The sequence below is a fragment of the Citrus clementina genome, unplaced genomic scaffold (genome assembly GCF_000493195.1).
Source record: "Citrus clementina cultivar Clemenules unplaced genomic scaffold, Citrus_clementina_v1.0 scaffold_5, whole genome shotgun sequence".
Lineage (NCBI taxonomy): Eukaryota > Viridiplantae > Streptophyta > Magnoliopsida > Sapindales > Rutaceae > Citrus > Citrus x clementina.
Genome location: NW_006262201.1, coordinates 34099941 through 34118073, shown reverse-complemented (window position 1 = coordinate 34118073; position 18133 = coordinate 34099941). Strand labels below are relative to the sequence as shown.

The 18133-nt window shown below is 36.1% G+C and overlaps 1 protein-coding gene across 1 annotated transcript; it reads right to left on the bottom strand.

Annotated features, from left to right (window-relative positions):
• Positions 1-2999: 2999 nt before the first annotated feature.
• On the bottom strand, positions 3000-18127 carry LOC112097759. The gene is made up of 14 exons (XM_024183241.1): positions 16111-18127; positions 15594-15974; positions 14949-15440; positions 14091-14675; positions 12013-12519; positions 11295-11813; positions 10369-10929; positions 8023-8529; positions 7291-7806; positions 6372-6956; positions 5314-5820; positions 4635-5153; positions 3455-4036; positions 3000-3326 (listed from the first exon to the last, which is right to left on the bottom strand). The coding sequence occupies exons 1-14, from the start codon at positions 18037-18039 to the stop codon at positions 3297-3299; spliced, it is 8220 nt and encodes a 2739-aa protein (XP_024039009.1). The 5' UTR covers positions 18040-18127; the 3' UTR covers positions 3000-3296.
• Positions 18128-18133: the final 6 nt, after the last annotated feature.

Here is an 18133-nt window from a genome sequence, read left to right as displayed (position 1 = left end):
TGCCACTTATAACTGAAGCAAGGAAATTTTCTTCTCTTATTGTTCAGTAATGCAAATTATTCCCAAAGCAATTGGCTTTGTTTTTCCAAATTTTCAGCTTATTGCTTACATCTCATGTTACTAACTTAACGTCATGGCATTAGCGTTTGTTCTGCAAATAATTTAAACTTCAAAGCAAGAGTCAACAAATCTGACAGTTACACGAGCACCTATGCAGCTGCTAAATAACATAAATGCAAATCGACAAAGAACTTAAAAAAAATCATACAGCTAGTTGTAAAAGTTTATTTAGTAAAAAATCAGTAATAGCTGTAGTATTTACAAATTGTCTCAGTCACCAAATAGTCACAGAGAGAACATGAAAGATGGGTAATTTGGGGGAACACAAGCTACAAGCAGCATAAAAAAAAACTGCAGCAGTAGCGTATAAGGAATCATTCATTCATGAGATGGCACCTTTGCTGAACTGTTCTTCTTATAATTAATAATTACCTCTCTATATATACTAATGCATCGCTTAAATTTTACCCCAAACATAATTCCCCTCTAAAGAAAAGCAAGAACAAACATAAGCCACAATGTCAAAATCCTTACCAGCAAAGTCCATGGTTGAAACCCTTTTAAAATTATCAGTGAAAATTTTGACACGCTTTAAATGTGCAAGCAAACAATGGTACTCTGTGATATCTAATCCAGCGTTTGTAGCCTTGCATGCCAAGTTAAGTGAATCTACTAACAGTTGCAACCTTGTTCAATATAAAGGAGGAAACTTTTTCGAAAACAATTTTTTGCGATGCAACAAGAACTTGGTTCAGTTTGATGAAGTTAAATTTCCCATCAATTCGACGCAAACTGTTAGTACTTGTAGTGGGTTGATTTGTTTGTTGTTTAATTCCTTTCACAGTTGTCACTTTCCTATGTCTCCACGAGAAAATACAAGAAAATTCCAAGTCACAGGAGTTTTGACTGGGAAAACGAACAATATAGATCCTCTGCTACAACTAGTTTTTGTTTGGAAGAAAGAAATGAAAGGGTCATTTGCTACTTTTGCCATTATAGGATTTGGCTATGGTCATAGAACTGGTGACTTCAAGATCTTACTTACTGTCCACGCTAGAGAAGTTGCTTCTGAACAATTACACCGCGAGCACAATGAGATTCAAGTTCATTCACTGAAAAACATTCAACCTAATATTCCACGTACGCCATGACTGAGTTCGAATTCGACTGTGCACTTAAGTGGAGCTCAACATTGGCTGGCAGTGAGAAAAGAGAGAAATGGTACTGATAAAAAAATTATCAGGTCATTCGATTTCGGTAATGGAACGTTCAGAGATAGAAAGCTGCCTGATCATTTGTTTGGGGGATATGCTTTGACAAGACCAGCCATGCCCTGGACGAGGAGCCAGCCTCCTTACAATGGAGCAGATGAGCAGAAGTTTGGTAGCAGGTTTTCACGGGCAGGAGTATTCTGCTCGTTCACGAAGATACCCTCCTCGGGACCACAGGTGGGTAGACCCGGTCCATGATGGTTGACGAAAAGAGCACTCCTATCTGAGAATCAAGGCATGTAGTCCACTCAGCCACAACTACGATAGTGAAGCACCCACTTCCGAGAGTTGAGGGAGGTGACGGACGTGGATCGTGGGAAAGGCCGGATTCAAAGGAAGGCTATAAAAGGGTAATCAGCGAAGGTAAAGGGGTTAGACTTTTTGATATTAAAACTTAAGAGAAGAGTTTTCTTTGAAAAGAGAGAGAGAAATCATAAGAGAGCCACGAGATTAGTGGCCGTGTTTCCTAAGAAAAAACTTACATTTCTGACTTGAGCGTCGGAGGGTTTACGCTGGGAAAACACCCGGCGTGCTCTAACCAATTTATGTGTGCGCAAGAGTCTGTGGAGAGGAAGTCTTACAGGGCATTGTTTTGCTTGGTTAGAAGAGCTACGAGGAGAACATGCTGTTGGTCGTGAATTTGAGAGTTGAAGAGGGATCCTGGTAGAGAACTAGCAGACACCAGAATCTCGCATCAACATCATTCGCACAATATTGATTATAGACAAATATCAGTTGGGGTACTCGAAAAATCAATTGCACTGTTTGTTTCTAAGTCATAGTGAAGATAGCAGAACAGGACTTGGTATTTGTAATGTGTATGTGATGATGGAGAATATAGGATCAGTAGAGCATTGGATTAATCTGCTCACAGTTGATTTAAGAGCACAATTTGCATGGCGTACTTAGGTTTCAGAGCAAATGGTGAAGTAATGCTGATAAATGATGATGGAGACCTGGTTTTGTGTGATCATAAAACTCGGGAAATTGTACAATTTGGAAGCAGTAATTGGGTTGCTAATGCCGTCACATATACAGAAAGCCTAGTTTCACCGTAGAGTCAACAGACATGATAATTAATTATCTTCCTCAAACTCTAATACCCAGATTTCTTGATGTGAAAGTGAAATCTGTAAATTGTGTGTATATGCGTTTGTTTGTTTTTTTTTTAATCTACTAATTTGTGAAATTGGGACAAATATTTTTTACTTTTTATGACGTACTTATGATCAAACGTTCAAGTAAAGCCAAGGTTGAATAATGACTACTCAGAATTTTGGGGTTAGAAAAGCGATAGTCAATTTATTTGGATTTGCGGTTAAATTTACTACTAGATATTAATTACATTTAATTAATAAATAGTATCTCAAAATTAATTTAATTAATACCTAGTATCTCAAAATTAATTTCTCTTCATCTCCACCATTTGTAACCAAGTGATATAGGGACCGAAAAGTGAAAAATAATGTAAGAACTTGTATAATTTTCACTAAAAGCGCATACGTTCCCTCGCCAGGAGCCAAATCTGTATGGGGATGGGAGTCAGATCAATATCAGGGCTCCCGATCCATCCCTCATTTTATGTGCTAGATATTAATTATCCCTCATTTTATGGATCCATCCAAATCTGTATACTGTTTGATCATTGATAAGGAATTGAGACAAAAGTGATAAAAAAGAGGTTTTTACCATATCCAGATTTGACAAGATTATCATACAAACAATTCAGCCACAGACCAGAAAATTTAATCCTGACAGTCATTCAATATTTGAAAACTGAACCATCCGATAGCCGAAAAGCAGCAGTACAATTTTCAAGAAAAGCTTTCTAAAGCAGATCGGTGAAGGTAATTTCAACGTAAATTCATAAGGCACTTCTCAATCCGACCAAAAAAGTGCTCATTCTTAAGAAGTAAAGACTAGCCTGACTCCAGATAGTTTCTTCATTGGATGTACCGGATGAGCTCAATCTTCCTCATTAGAATTCTGAAAATTCTGTTGTTATAAAATGTGTATAAGCATGGTGAATAGCAGAACAAATTTGAAACATTATATGTAAGAAACAAACCAAGTAAGTGAAAGGGTGATGCATAAGAGATATTGGTGAATCAATCAATACATACCACTCGCTTGAACAATTGCTGTATTGTGTTATTGAGGTTCCCATCCCAACAACCTTCATCATCTTCTTCTGTTAATTGTAATCTGTGTAGCTTTGGAGTGCACAAGGCTCCCTGAGAAAAAGTCATCATCTTCAGGCAATCCATCACAATTACCTGTTCTAAAGATGGGAATTCAAGAGTGTAATTGCCCAAACAAAAGCTTGTGAGGGTGGGCAAACAATGCAGTCCTAAATATTTCAATTGGCTGAATACAATACAATCCTTCACATCTTCTCTGATTGGATGTATGATTTCTTCTATTAATTTACAATCAGTTATGCTCATTCTCACAAGTTTCACCATACTTTCAGCTGTTGAGCATGTCACCAAATTAATCAACCCATCACACTTTGATACCTCCAGAGTTGTCAGATTTTGGAAAGACATGGATGATGGCACCAATTTTTCTAACTTGGTACATTCTGATAGTTTTAGACTTGCCAGATTTGGAAAAACTTTGCTTGGATGAGAATTTCCCTTCCACAGATGCAACAACTTTGGCAACCTAAACAGCATTAACTCCTCCAGACTAGGGAATGCAACCTGAAATCAACAAAATTAAGTATTAAATGAAAATGTAAATCTGGTTTCCACAGTTTTCCGAGCAAGAACACTCCATTGATAAATACCTCCAAGTAATTTAATAAGCAAAAAAGGAACCCAAACTATAAATCAACTAAATTACTCTTAAAATATAAATCAAATCCATTCAGAGTCAAATATGAATTAGGAAAATCAGGATCCAATAATTCAGGGTTATAATTCAAATAATGTTTTATTTTCTTTTCGAGTAATGATATTTACAATCAGAGGTCTATTGCAACTACCCTAGATTACTTTTGTTGTGACGCAACCTAACTTTCTATTCCCATGTGGACATATCTAAGTCCATCAATGTTTGGGAAGAAATATCTACAACAACAAATAATTTAGTAACAGGGTTCCAGTGAGATTCAAACCCTTCACCCCAAGCATATGTAGGGATGTGCTACCACCTGGCTACTACTCAGGGCTGGATGGGTCACATTATTTTACAAACCGTCTAAAATGATTATTTCATATTTCATACAGATAAATTAAGCACATCATCAAGATGCATGGTGCACCCTACCGAAAACATATACGTGTTTAGAGATCATACCTTGTCAACAAAAAACAAATATTGTGGAATTTGGATATTATGTTGGCTATCCACGTGGGTCTCTTGGAGGCTCAAAACTTCTGAAGCGAATATCTCCACTTCAGCACACCCACCCACGTCCAACTTCTTTAACATTGGCCATTCTGAAATCTGTACTTGGGGATAGAAACTCTTCAGTCTTGGCAGCCACCATAAGCTCAATGAAGTTAATTGAGGAAACACAAAACTGGCATCTGATTCTCTCAATGGAGCAGCTTTTATAGTGTGTGTGTCCCTCCCACTGAGTGCCCGGAGTTCAAATATTTCTCTTACTGAACTACAATAAAGCACCTGCAACTTCTGTAGTTTCTGCAGTCTTTCAAGCATATTGCATGGAAAAATATTCAATAACTTATTGCACTTTTGTACTCCCAAGAATTTTAAATTGTAGAAGGAATGCAAAGAGAGTTCATCTTGCCATAGTTTTCTCAAGCTATCCATACTTAAGATTGCCAATTCCTCCAAACTAGGAAGTCCTACCTAAAGAAAATTAATAATACCATTGAATCAATGCGTAAGTCAAAATAACAAAAATAATTCTAAAGTAAAGTAGAGCTACAAAGAGGGTCAACTAAGAAGAGAAAAGTAAAGGGATATTTTATTTATTTTTAAAATAAATAGAATAAAGAAAACAAATCACCTTTTCATCAAAGAGAGGTTGTATATCTGCCAGGAAGTTTTCCTCTAAGGTCATTTCATGAGGTTCCTTGTTTGCTGTCAGGGGTACTGGTGAAGAATTGGAGATGAATGTTATCATATTAGGGCAACTTTCAATCCACATATAGGAAAGGGAGGGCAGTCTAATTACATTCCCGATAAAGTTGCAGAATCTTATGAGTTTTGGAAGATTTTTGAGCTTCAGCTTGCGAAGAGTAGGAAACAACGGTCCAAAATGTTCATTTGCATTTAGCTCTTCCAAATGAAACACCTCTTCTAGTGAATCACAATTACTTATTTCCAGAATTTTCAAATTGTTCAAGAACCACATCAGATTGACAGGAATAGCGCTTGAGAAAAATGTGCAGTCCTCCACCACCAGCCAACTTAGATTGCTGAAGAAGCTGACCGGAAGTGCTTGTCGATGCCACATTTCTTTAAGATGTGGAAATTGTGAGAGTTCCAAATAGTTTATATCACAGAGTCCAACCTACCAAAACCAAAGTATTGAAGTTAACAGACAAGGATATGTACATTAAAGCTTACAGGTTCTAGGAGAAATTTATTAGGGAGTAAGACTAGTGGAGCAATGACCAGAGAATAGTTGTATGCCACATGAACATCCTTTAAGCTATAGTTATATCATCCATTTACATATTATTTAGATTTGTTAATCTTTCGACTGTGGCAACAAAGTACGAAAAAGTTTCATTGCCTTGCTAGATAAACTTGCTCAGCTTACTTCCCCATACAAAAGATACATATCTGAGAGATGAGGTCCCCTAGAACTATAAATTTTCAAATTCCAAGTTGTACAAGGATTATGGATTATTACAACCATAAAATATATTATCCAAATTAATAAATACAGTGTTTGTTAATTTATGATTGTCAGTGCACAACACTGTGTTAGTTTTATGTGTGGCATCAATATGTGGCATTGAGACAACTGCTCCAACAGAAAGAAAAAATATAACAAAATAAAGTAGTGCATGAGTAACAGAGAAGCAAGGGAAATTTGAGGAATCAATTAATCCATACCATTTCTTCAAACAATTTTTGTATGGTGGAATTAAGGTTGCCTTCCCAACGCCCTTCATCCTCTGATTCTGTCAGTAGAAGTCTTTGTAGCTTTGGTGTGCTTAAGACTCCCTGAGAAAAAATCTCCATCTTTGGGCATTCTCTAACTACTACTTTTTCCAAAGTTGGGAATTCAAGGGCATAATTCCCCAAACAAAAGCACACGAGGCTCGGCAAACAATGAAGTCCCAAATATTTCAGTTGGCTAAACAACAAACAATCCTTTCTCACTTCTTCTCTAGCCTGTTGTATGATTTCTTCAATCATCATGCATTCAGCTATATGCATGGTTGTAAGTTTCACAAGACTCTCAGCTGTTGAGAGGGTCACCAAATTAATCAACCCGTCACACTTTGAAACTTCCAGAGACATCAGATTTTGGAATGACACTGAGGACGGTGCTAAATTTTCTAATTTACCACATTCTGAAATTTTTAGAGTTGCTAGATTTTGGAAAACTTTGCTAGGTCGAGAACTTTCTTCCAACAGATGCAACAAATCAGGAAGTACACACAACGTTAACTCTTCCAGACTAGGGAATGCAACCTGAAAATCAACCACAGTACCAAATAAAAATGTCTAATGCTGTAGCCTTCCAAGCATATTCCATGGACTAATATTAAATGATTTATTAAAGTGCTTAGAAGGAACAGAAAAATTATAAGTCCAATCAATTGCTGTTAAACTATAAATTAAATCCGATGCTAAATCCAATAAAATTAATAGAAAAATCATAAAGAAATGGTAAATGGTATAGTTGACATTATGTTTGCAGTAATTCTAAGATGGCTTTTAATTGATTCATATTGAAAAATTAATAAACACCACCAAGATGCAGGTTAAATTCTACCAAAACAAGGACATGGTTAAGAGATCAAACCTCGTCCACAGAGAACAAAGGTCGTGGAATTTTGATATCACGTGGGCTATCAACATTAGTCTGATGGGGGCTCTGAAATTCAGAAGCAAATATCTCCACCTCAGCACATTCCATCACCTCCAACTTCTTTAACATCGGCCACTTTGAAATATGAACTCCCGGGTAGAAACTTTTGAGACTTGGTAGACTTGATAATGTCAATGAAATTAATTGAGGCAACACAAAACTAGGGATTGTTTCACTCAATTGAGCTGCTGTTACAGCACATGAGTCATCACTGAGTGCTTGGAGTTCAACTATTTCTTCCACTAAATTACAATTACCTACAAACAACCACCTTAATTTCTGCAGTCTTCCAAGCATATTCCGTGGAAAAACATTCAATAACTTATTACAGTATCGTATTCCCAGGTAATTTATTTTGCAGAAGGAATCCAAAGTAAGATGGTCATCCCATATTTTTCTCAAGTTATCCATGCGTGAGAGTCCTAATTCCTCCAAACTAGGAAGTCCTACCTAAAGATGTCAACAAATAATTACAATATTACCATTGAGTCAGAACAACAAATAATTAATTGAGTCAAAAACTTAAATTAGATTATAAAGAAACATATAACTTTAAAGAGGAGAGTCAACTAAGAAGAATAGAAGTGTAAAGGTATCCTTATTTAGTATTATTGTCATCGACACAAAACAAAAAGATAGAAATAATCAATTAAGGAAATGAATCACCTTTTCATCAAAGAGAGGTTGTATATCAGCTAAGATGTTCTCCTCTGCGATCATTTCTAGAGGTGCCTCAGTTGCCGTCAAGTGTGCAAATGTAGAATTGGAAACAAATGTCACCATATTAGGGCAACTTTCAATCCACATAAAGGACAAGAAGGGCAGCTCAATTATACCTTTGGCGAAGTAGCAAAATCTTTTAAGTTTTGGAAGATCTTTAAGCTTCAACTTGCGAAGTTTAGGAAACAATGACCCATAATGTTCATCTGCATTTGGCTCTTCCAAATGAAAAACCTCTTCTAGTGAATCGCAATTGGTTACTTCCAACTTTTCCAAATTGTTCAAGGATCGTAGCAAATTGGCTGGAATAGCACTCGAGAAATTCATGCAGTCATCTATCACCAATGATCTTAAATTGCTGAAGAAGCTAACTGGAAGTGGTTGAACGTGCCATATTTCTTTCAAGTTTGGAAAGAGTGAGAGTTTCAAACATTTCAAGTCACAGAATCCAACCTGATGAACCCAAAACATTGCAATAGTTAAAATACAAACATCATCTCCCTTAAAACTTACATACTTCTGTTTTTGGGAAAATATTAGGGAAAAAAAACAAGTGGAGCAAATTAATCGACCATTAGGCTCTAGCTAGAATGAATAAAGCATTATAGTTCTCAAAATGTACGATGTATAATGAACTTGGGGTGTGTTTATAACTACCACGCTTGAATTTAATTTTGAAAGCACTATTCGGTTGAGACCAGCTTTTACTTATGCAGGTCTGTTTACCAACCACCCACCCACTTATACTTGACAGGTAGTGGTTTCATTCACAATATTTGTGGATTAAAAGCCACAAAACTTCAACCCAAAACACACCATTAATTCCTCAGAAACTTTTAAAGAAACGACCATCTGCAATTTGGTATTGTTTGTTTTAACTGGTTGTTAAACATTTTTCCTAAAATTGCTTAATTGGATTGCGAGAGGACAAGAGTTGTTGATGTATGTGGCTCAAATTAGTAATAGGGTTAATTTTACAATTTATAATTTTATGGGCAAGCTTTTGTTGCAATTTGGCTTTATATATATATTTTACACTTGAAAACAGAAAAAGTAAAACAATTATACTAGATGAAAGAGAGAGCAACAAAGTAGGAAAAAACCTAAAATAATTGTGTTTATGAGGTTGAAAGATTAAAACACATGGTGCGAAAAAGCCAAGAACTAAAGTAACCGGTACTCACCATCCTACATCAACAACTCTTTGCAACATTCCTTTTTTTGTTATTTATAGTGAAGTCGCCGACCTCTATGGATCTAGCAATTTGGTGAACCATGTGATTGCTTGTCTTGAATATATTGTTGTTGATTGCATGTTGATTAATCTTCCAATTGCTTAATCATTACTATATTCTCTATTCAGGTCATTAAAACAGAATATTAGCAGGTGCATGAGTAAGTTTGATCAATTGTCTACTACATGTCCAATCAAAACCCATACTAGGTACAACACAGGATTATTGTTTGCAGCAATAACATTCAACCTAAAGCAGTCAAGCTTACAGGGACTATTCTGAAACTTCATGGAAGGTTAACATCCTAGTTCCTACATTTAAATACATATCATAAATCCCTTTAAAAAAAAAACATAATAAATCCATTTCTCAAATATTGTCAAGCAGAGGATTGCTGGAGCAACAAAGTTTTGTCAAGCGGCAGCAAAGGAAGAATGGGAGATGTTCCAATGTCTTGCTTGTTAAACTTAGTTAACTCCCCTATTTCATCTACGGAATGAAATATGCAATAGCCAGACAAGGACCCCTAGAACTACAAATTTTTCAGATTGCAAGTTGTGGTAGGATTGTGGACTCTTAATGGGGCTATTTATTAGGTTTCATTAGGCAGACAAAACCGTCTTATGCTTTTTTGCCAGAACTAATACTAAACATTAAGCATGTATGCAAGAGCACCAACCATATGCAAGCAATGTTAATTTTTTTTTTTTTACAATAGAGAGCCAGGTAAATTCTATTAATGATCTTGAAGTCTTTTATTCATATGAAAAAACAATGGAGGATAATTTACCAGTTTCTAGAAATGTAGGGGTTTTTTTTGTTTTTTACAGTAATTTAATATTTTATCTAAACCAACAAGAGCAGATTACCCAAAAAAGAAAAAAAATTAAATAAAAAATGTGTAGTTGCTTGTGGTGATTGTCTATAAGGGGAACGTGCTAGTTGCTTGTGCCACTGATCAAGACTACTACTCTAGAAAAATGAAGCAAAGAAAATGAAACAAAACTGTGCAAATGCAAGGGAATTGCATCAGAAATTTTGTTAAATCAGCACATACCATTTCTACAAACAATTTTTGTATGGTGGAATTAAGGTTTCCTTCCCAACGCCCTTCATCATCTTCTTCTGTGAGTTGTAATCTTCGTAACTTGGGAGTGTGTAAGACTCCCTGAGAAAAAATCTTCATCTTTGGGCACTCCTCCACAATTACTTGTTCCAAGCATGGGAATTCAAGAGCCTTATTCCCCATACAAAAGCTCTTAAGGCTTGGTAAGCAATGAAGTCCCAAATACTTCAGTTGGCTGAAAACAATACAATCCTTCTCCACTTCGCCTACCTGTTGTATGATTTGCTGTATCATTTTACAATCAGTTACATTCATTCTTTCAAGGTTTACCAGCCTTTCAGCTGTTGAGATCGTCATCAAATTCATCAGCCTGCCACACTTTGATACTTCTAGAGTTGACAGATTTCCAAAAGACACTGAGGATGGTACTAATATATCTAACTTACTGCACTCGTTTTGAAAAACATTCCTGGGGTGAGAAGTTTCCTTGCACAGCCAAAATAACTTGGGCAATCTAGACAGCCTTAGCTCTTTCAGACTGGGGAATGCGACCTGGGGATAAACCCAATGAAGTATTAAACGAAATGTCTATTCTCTACTGTCTCACAAGCATATCAGAGTGAAACATATTCAACAATTTATTACAAGATTATCTTTCCCACGGGTTCAATTGGCATAAGACACAAAATATAGATGAAAGCAATCACTTTTAAAATATAGATCAAACCTGACGCTAAATGCCTAAATCATTTACAAATAAAGAAAAGTCGGATGGAATATAGTGGATGGGTTATAGTTCACATTATGTTTCCAGACCTCTAAGATGACCTTTTCATAATTCATTTTGAAAATCGGTCAACACCACCAAGATACAGTCTGCATTCTACCACAACATGTACATGGTTAAGAGATAGTACCTTGTCAAAAGAGAAGAAAGGCTGTTGAGTTTGGCTATCGTGTTGACCATCCACATGAGTCTCTCCAAGGCTCAGAAATTTCGAAGCTAATATCTCCAATTCAGCACATCCAGAAATATCCAAATATTTTAACATTGGCCATTCTGAAATATGTACTCCGGGATAAAAACATTTCAGTCTTGGCAGACTTCGTAGTTTCAGTGAAGTCAATAGAGAAAACACACAAATGGGAAGTGTTTCTCTCAACTGAGCCACTGATATAGCACATGCATCCCCATAATTTAGTGCTCGGAGTTCGGATATACGTTGTACAGACTCACAGTAAACTACCTCCAGCTTCTCCAATTTCTGAAGTCTTTGAAGCATATTCCAGGGAAATATACTCAATAATTTTTTACAACGTTGTATTACCAAGCAATTTAATTTGCAAAAGGAATCCAAACTGAGTTGGTCTTGCCATATTTTTCTCAAGTTATCCATCTGAGAGATTCCAAGTACCTCCAAACTAGGAAGTTTTACCTACGACCAATTATTACATGCATTACTACCATACTCAGAGATAAGCCAAAAAGAGAGAGAGAGAGAGAGAGAGAGAGAAGATTTTTACATTAAATTTAGTTTCTAAAGAAATTACATAGAGCTATAAAGAGGAGAGCAAACAAAGAAGAAAAGAAATATGAAGGAAATACTTTTAGGGTCAATCACTGAAAAGTAGCACCTTTTCATCAAAAAGAGGCTGTATATCAGCCAGTAAGTTCTCCTGTGAGGTCATTTGTTGAGGTTCCTTGTTTGGTGCTATGATTACAGGTGTAGAACTGGAGATGAAAGTTTTCATATTACGGCAATTTTCAATCCACAGATTGACCAAGGAGGGCAGTTCAATTATCCTCCCAGTAAAGTTGCAGAATCTTATAAGTTGCGGAAGATTTATGAGCTTCAGATTGCGAAGTTTAGGAAACAGTGACCGAAATTGTCCAATGGGATTTTGCTCTTCCAAATGAAATACCTGTTCTAGAAAATAACAATTCCTTACTTCCAGAGTTTTCAAATTGATTAAGTTCTGGAGTTGATTAGCTGGAATAGCACCCGACATAAACCTGCAGTCATCCACCACCAGCCATCTTAAATTGATAAAGAAGCTGACTGGAAGTGCTTGGCCGTGCCATATTTCTTTCAAATGAGGAAACTTTGAGAGACTCAAACAAGCTTTGTCATGGTATCCAACCTACCGGAACAAAAATATAGCAGTTAAAATATAAGAAGAATTATGTAAATGGTCACAATTTGCTTCTCTAATAGGAATACTGCAGTGATACAAGGATGTGCAATTTTAAAGCTTATATGTTTCTGTTTTAGTATATAAATGGGAATACAACTTTAGGAACAATGACCATAAAATGGTTTTTTTGTCACAGGCCTGTCCTCGTAAGCTACAATATTTGAATCAAGTTCAAGCATAAATTGTTCCAGATGGCATTGAGCTACATCAAAGCATATACTGGAAATTCAGAGTTTTCTCAAGTATAGTTGACAATGATGCTCCAGCTAGGATGGATGAAGGATCTATTTGATCTCATGTTTGAGAAACAACCAGTGGTGATTCAGTATTGTTTGCTTAAATGGTTATTAAATTCTTTCCCTAAAATTGCTTAATTGGATTGCAAGAGGGCAAGAGTGACATTTATTCATGAATGTAGCTCAAATAAGTTACATGGGTTTTATAATTCATTGCTATGTTTTTTGAGCCAGGTTTGGGAAGGGGTTTGGTTTTCATTCATGTAATTTTGAAAAAAAAAAAAAAAGCATATGCAGCAAAAAGGCTTTAAGAAACAAAAAGTGAAATAAGTGTGCTATAGAAGGAAAAGATAGAGGGGAAAAAAAAAAAGGGTAAAACAAGAGTGTCTGAGGTTGAAAGATTCAGACTAAGATAGTAAAAGGCAAAAAGATAAATAAGTAACTCTTGTATTTAATTGCCTTTTTTTTAACTAGGTATTTGATTGAATATTTAACTGAGCGAAGTTTGGAGTTCTATTTGCACCCAAAAAATTCCACCAAAAGCAGTCAAGCCAACTGGGGCCGTTCTGGAACTATTATTGTGTTTTATGCAGAAGCTTCATGCATGAAAAAGTATGATCGTCCATTTAAATATAACTTAAGTCAGTTACAAGATTATAAATATTGTTAAGCATATGACTCCAGAGCAACAAAGTTTTTTAAGATGCAGACTGGGCCAACAGCAGAATGGAAAAAATTCCTTTCTGCCTGTTAAATTTGCTTAGTTAACTCCACTAAGCTCTATGCGACACATGCAGCGATGTATGTATCAAAGAGATAAGGACTCCTGGAACTATAAATTTTCAGATTGCAAATTCCCTAGGATTCTGGATTCTTATCTAAGCATCATGATTGAGGATAACAAACAGTATAGTAAGAGCAATAGTAATAGTTTCAATTGTGCGAACAAGGCATTCCTATTCTTTTTTACAGCATTAGATTCCAAGCAATAAGCAAGTTTGTAAGCACTAATCAAATACAAACCAGGTCTCAAGGTTTTTTTTTTTCAGATAAAATTTTTCAAGTTTCGAGAATGTAATATTTTATCAAATTAACTCAAATATTTGTAACTGATGTTTGTCTGTGGGGTGATTGTGCTAGTTGTTTGCACTGCCAATCAAGACAAATACTCTAGCGCAAAGAAAAAAAGGAACAAAATGCGGAGAAAAAAAAGAACAAAATAAGCTAAAATGTGGAAGTGCAAGGGAGATGCATGAGAAGTTTTAGTAAATCAGTACATACCATTTCTTCAAACAATTTTTGTATGGTGGAATTAAGGCTGCCTTCCCAAAGCCCTTCATCATATTTTTCTCTCAGATGTAATCTTTGTAACTTTGGTGTGTGTAAGACTCCCTGAGAAAAAATCTTCATCTTTGGGCACTCTCTCACAATTACTTGTTCCAAGCATGGGAATTCAAGAGTAAAATTCCCAAGACAAAAGCTCGTAAGGCATGGGAGGCAATGAAGTCCCAAATATTTAAATTGGCCGAAAACAATACAATCCTTCTTCACTTCTTCTCCAACCTGTAGTATGATTTGCTGTAACATTTTACAATCAATTACATTCATTCTGTTAAGTTTCACAAGACTTTCAGCTGTTGAGAGTGTCATCAAATGTATCAACTCGTTACACTTTGATACCTCCAGAGTTACCAGATTTTCGAGAGACACTGAGGACGGTACTAATTTTTCTAACTTATCGCATTCTGATATTTCTAGAGTGGCAAGATTTAGGAGAGCCTTGCTGAGTTGAGAATTTTCCTTCCACAGATGCAACAAGTTAGGCAATTTGTTCAGCTCTAACTCCTTCAAGCCGGGAAATGCAACCTGGAAATGAACTAAAGTATTAAACATTGAAAAAATACAGTTCGAGTTCATGTCAGTATGTACCCGATAATCAAAGTAGGTGTAAATCATAATATTGCTTCATGAACATAGCAAATCATGAACAAGTCAAGTATATATATGCCTCATATAATATCCCACTACATCAGTTTTCATTAGCAGAATTCACACATGAATTTGTATTCCTAGTTCTATTGTTAAGAGATACAGGACAACAAATAAACATAATGTAGTGGGGCTAATATCATTTCATACCTTAGGATCTAGCACAAACAAGGGCCGTTGGCTACCACAGCTAAAATATTCTGGAGAAGCAAATAATATCTCCACACTGTCACATCCAAATACCCCTAAACTTTTTAACAATGGCCATTCTGATATATCCACTCCTGGGCAGAAACTTTTGAGTCTTGGTAGCAAACTCAGATTCAACCAAGTTAATCTGGGAAATACAAACCTTCTACGGGCCTCCTCCTCCTCCTCCACCATGCAAACATTGCCATTAGAGCTTGTCTCTCCAATTATCTCTTCTACTGAAGCACACCCATCTACCTTCAAATACTCCAATCTATCGAGTCTTCTCCGCATAATAATATTAGCTGGAAAAATATTCGCTAGCTTACCACAATTTGTTACCTCCAAGGCCTTTAATTTGCTGAAAGAATTCAAAGCAAGCTGGTGGTGCCATATTTTTCTCATGTTATCCATCATGTCAATACTTAATACCTCCAAACGAGGGAGTACTAACTGAAGTGAAGAAATCAATTAATTAATAACTCAAAACTTTTGCTTGGTTATGCATAAAAAGATAAAAAGACATGAGGAAAGATAATCACTGAGAGAAAAATTAAGAGAGCCAGGTTAAATTAAGGGAAGAAATATTGTGAATAAAAAAAGTACCTTTTCATCAAAGAGAGGTTGCGTGTCAGTGTGGAGGATTTTCTCTTCCGATGAATTTACGGAGATGAAACTTCTCAAATTAGGGCAATCAACAATCCGAAGATGATGCAAAGAGGGGAATTCAACTGAATTAATTTCAATATCAGTGGTGTCAATTACCGCCTCCATTGACTCACATTTCCGTATCTCAAGTTGTTGGAGTCGCACAAGACTATCAACCATAGAATATGGAAACAGAAATTTCAGATGGCTACATGTCTCCACCGTCAAATTTGTTAAATTTTGACTACAAGAATTCAACATTAGTGGATATTGATCGTGCCATATTTTCTCAATATTAATTGAGGAAAGTTTCAACTTCTCCAAGTTGGGGAAAATGACCTGCAAAACAATTATTGTTCTTTCAAAAAACATCTGATAATTTTTATTGACGTAAAAAACCAAATACAAAATTATGAACATATATGTATTCCTTCTTATATTACCACAAAATTAAACATGAAGAATATTATCACACCTTATTATTGAATAGTGACTCATCAGAATCATCCTCTGCAATTACTTCCTCAAATGCCAAAGTAGTTGCTGATATCGTCGGAGATAACAGAGGTCTCTCCAGGTCGAATCCTGAACTTGTAAGTTGTGGTAGGCATTGTAGTGTTAAGGAGTGCAATTGAGTGAAGTTAATAATCTCGTGGACATTATGTGTTTCACTACTTTCTTTACCAACAATCAATTTCAAGCTCTCACAAAAGGACACTTTTAGTTTTTGAAGCTGCAAAAGGTTTCTTGCCATGGGGAATGAGAAGAGATGCTTAAGATTATCACATTGACATACTTTTATTATTCTTAATTTGCTGAAGGAGTGTTCTGTGAGTTGGCCACGATATACCATCTCCAACCTCATCAAATTATGAAGAAACAATGACTCCAGCAATGGAAAAGCATTACAATGTCCCCATCCCACTAAATTGACAATATACAAAATCTCACAGACATTTTGTACGTGAAGATGCTTCAATAGTGGAAAAACTTCTCCATCCTCTAATTCAAGAAGAGCATTCTGAAAACCATTCAGTTCATCTAGATAGAGATCTTCAATTCCCTTCAGCAACATTTGCATCCCATATCCCAAGTAAATGCATTTATTTAGTGCACTGAGTTTCAACCTTCTTGAGGTTTCATGTTCTCCAGACCAGCTCCACACATCTCCTATACATATTCTATATCTTTCCAACTCCACAGAGAGCAAATCTTGTGGCATAACTTGGGCATCTGGAATATGTACTTCTAAAGTGGTTAGTCTCGATAGTTGCTTCAGCTCAACAAGACTAGCATTACTCTGTCCTTCAATCTCCCACTCAGTGAAACTATTACCCATGTATAGTTCTTCTAATCGAGACAAGCTTGATATAACATTTGGTCTGATCACTTTAAGTTTCATACAGTTACTCAGATCTAGCAACTTCAACCGAGTTAACTGGCCAATTTCTCCCGGCAATTCTTCAACATCAGAATGCCTTAAGCTGAGAATCTCTAATTTCTTCAGATCTCCAATTGTTGCGACATCTCCTAGTAGGCAGCTCTCCAAAGTCAATGTTCGAAGACTAATTAGGCAACCAATTGATGAAGGTAATGAAGGGAAACGAAATCCAGTAAAACTTAAAACCCGCAGTTCTGTCATCCCTTCAAAAAAGAGGTCTGGGATTCGAAGAGAGAGATTTTCTGAAAACAAAACAAACAACTTGAGTTTCGGGCATTCCAGCCTTTCAGGAAACTCATATATACCTCTGAAAGGAATAGAAATAGCAGTTGGATCTTTGTGTGTTTTCTTGTCTAGTTCTTCCTTCAAGTCAGCAACATTTTGCATATTAAACATAAGCTCCTCGGTGGCAACTGATGCAGCAATAGAATGAATGATGTCATGCATTTTAAGACATTCTTCAGCGTCACCATCCAACAATAACCGTGAAGCTTTGAGAAAATTTACCAACATATGTACCCTTTTCCTTGCTTCTTGCAATGTGTAAACACCTTTAAGCAACCCCAAACCCATACCACACCTCATCAAAGCATCTATAGGTATTTGACTACCACCATTTAGAAGACCACAGAGTCGAAACAATGACTTAGCTTCCTCACTTTCCAAAAAGTTGTAACTCAATTCTATGATAGAGTTCACATTTGCATCCTCTCCTCCCATTCGTCTTTGATTGGAATTCCTTAGCTGATCAAATGCATCCTTCCAGAAAAAAAGAATCTTATTTTTCAGTGCATTAGCAATTGTTATAATTGCAATCGGAAAACCTCTGCATTCTCTTACAATCTCAACTCCTATAGGCAGAAAATCAGATCTTCCAGCTGCATCACCCACATTGCTCCAAAAGAAACTCAACGCTTCTTCATCAGATAAAACTCCAATTGAGAAAGTCTTCTGAATATTCATTTCATTGCATAATACATGTTGATTTCTAGATGTCAACAATATTTTGCATCGACTCTGATCAACATATCTTTCTTTCCAATCTTCTTGTTGTCGG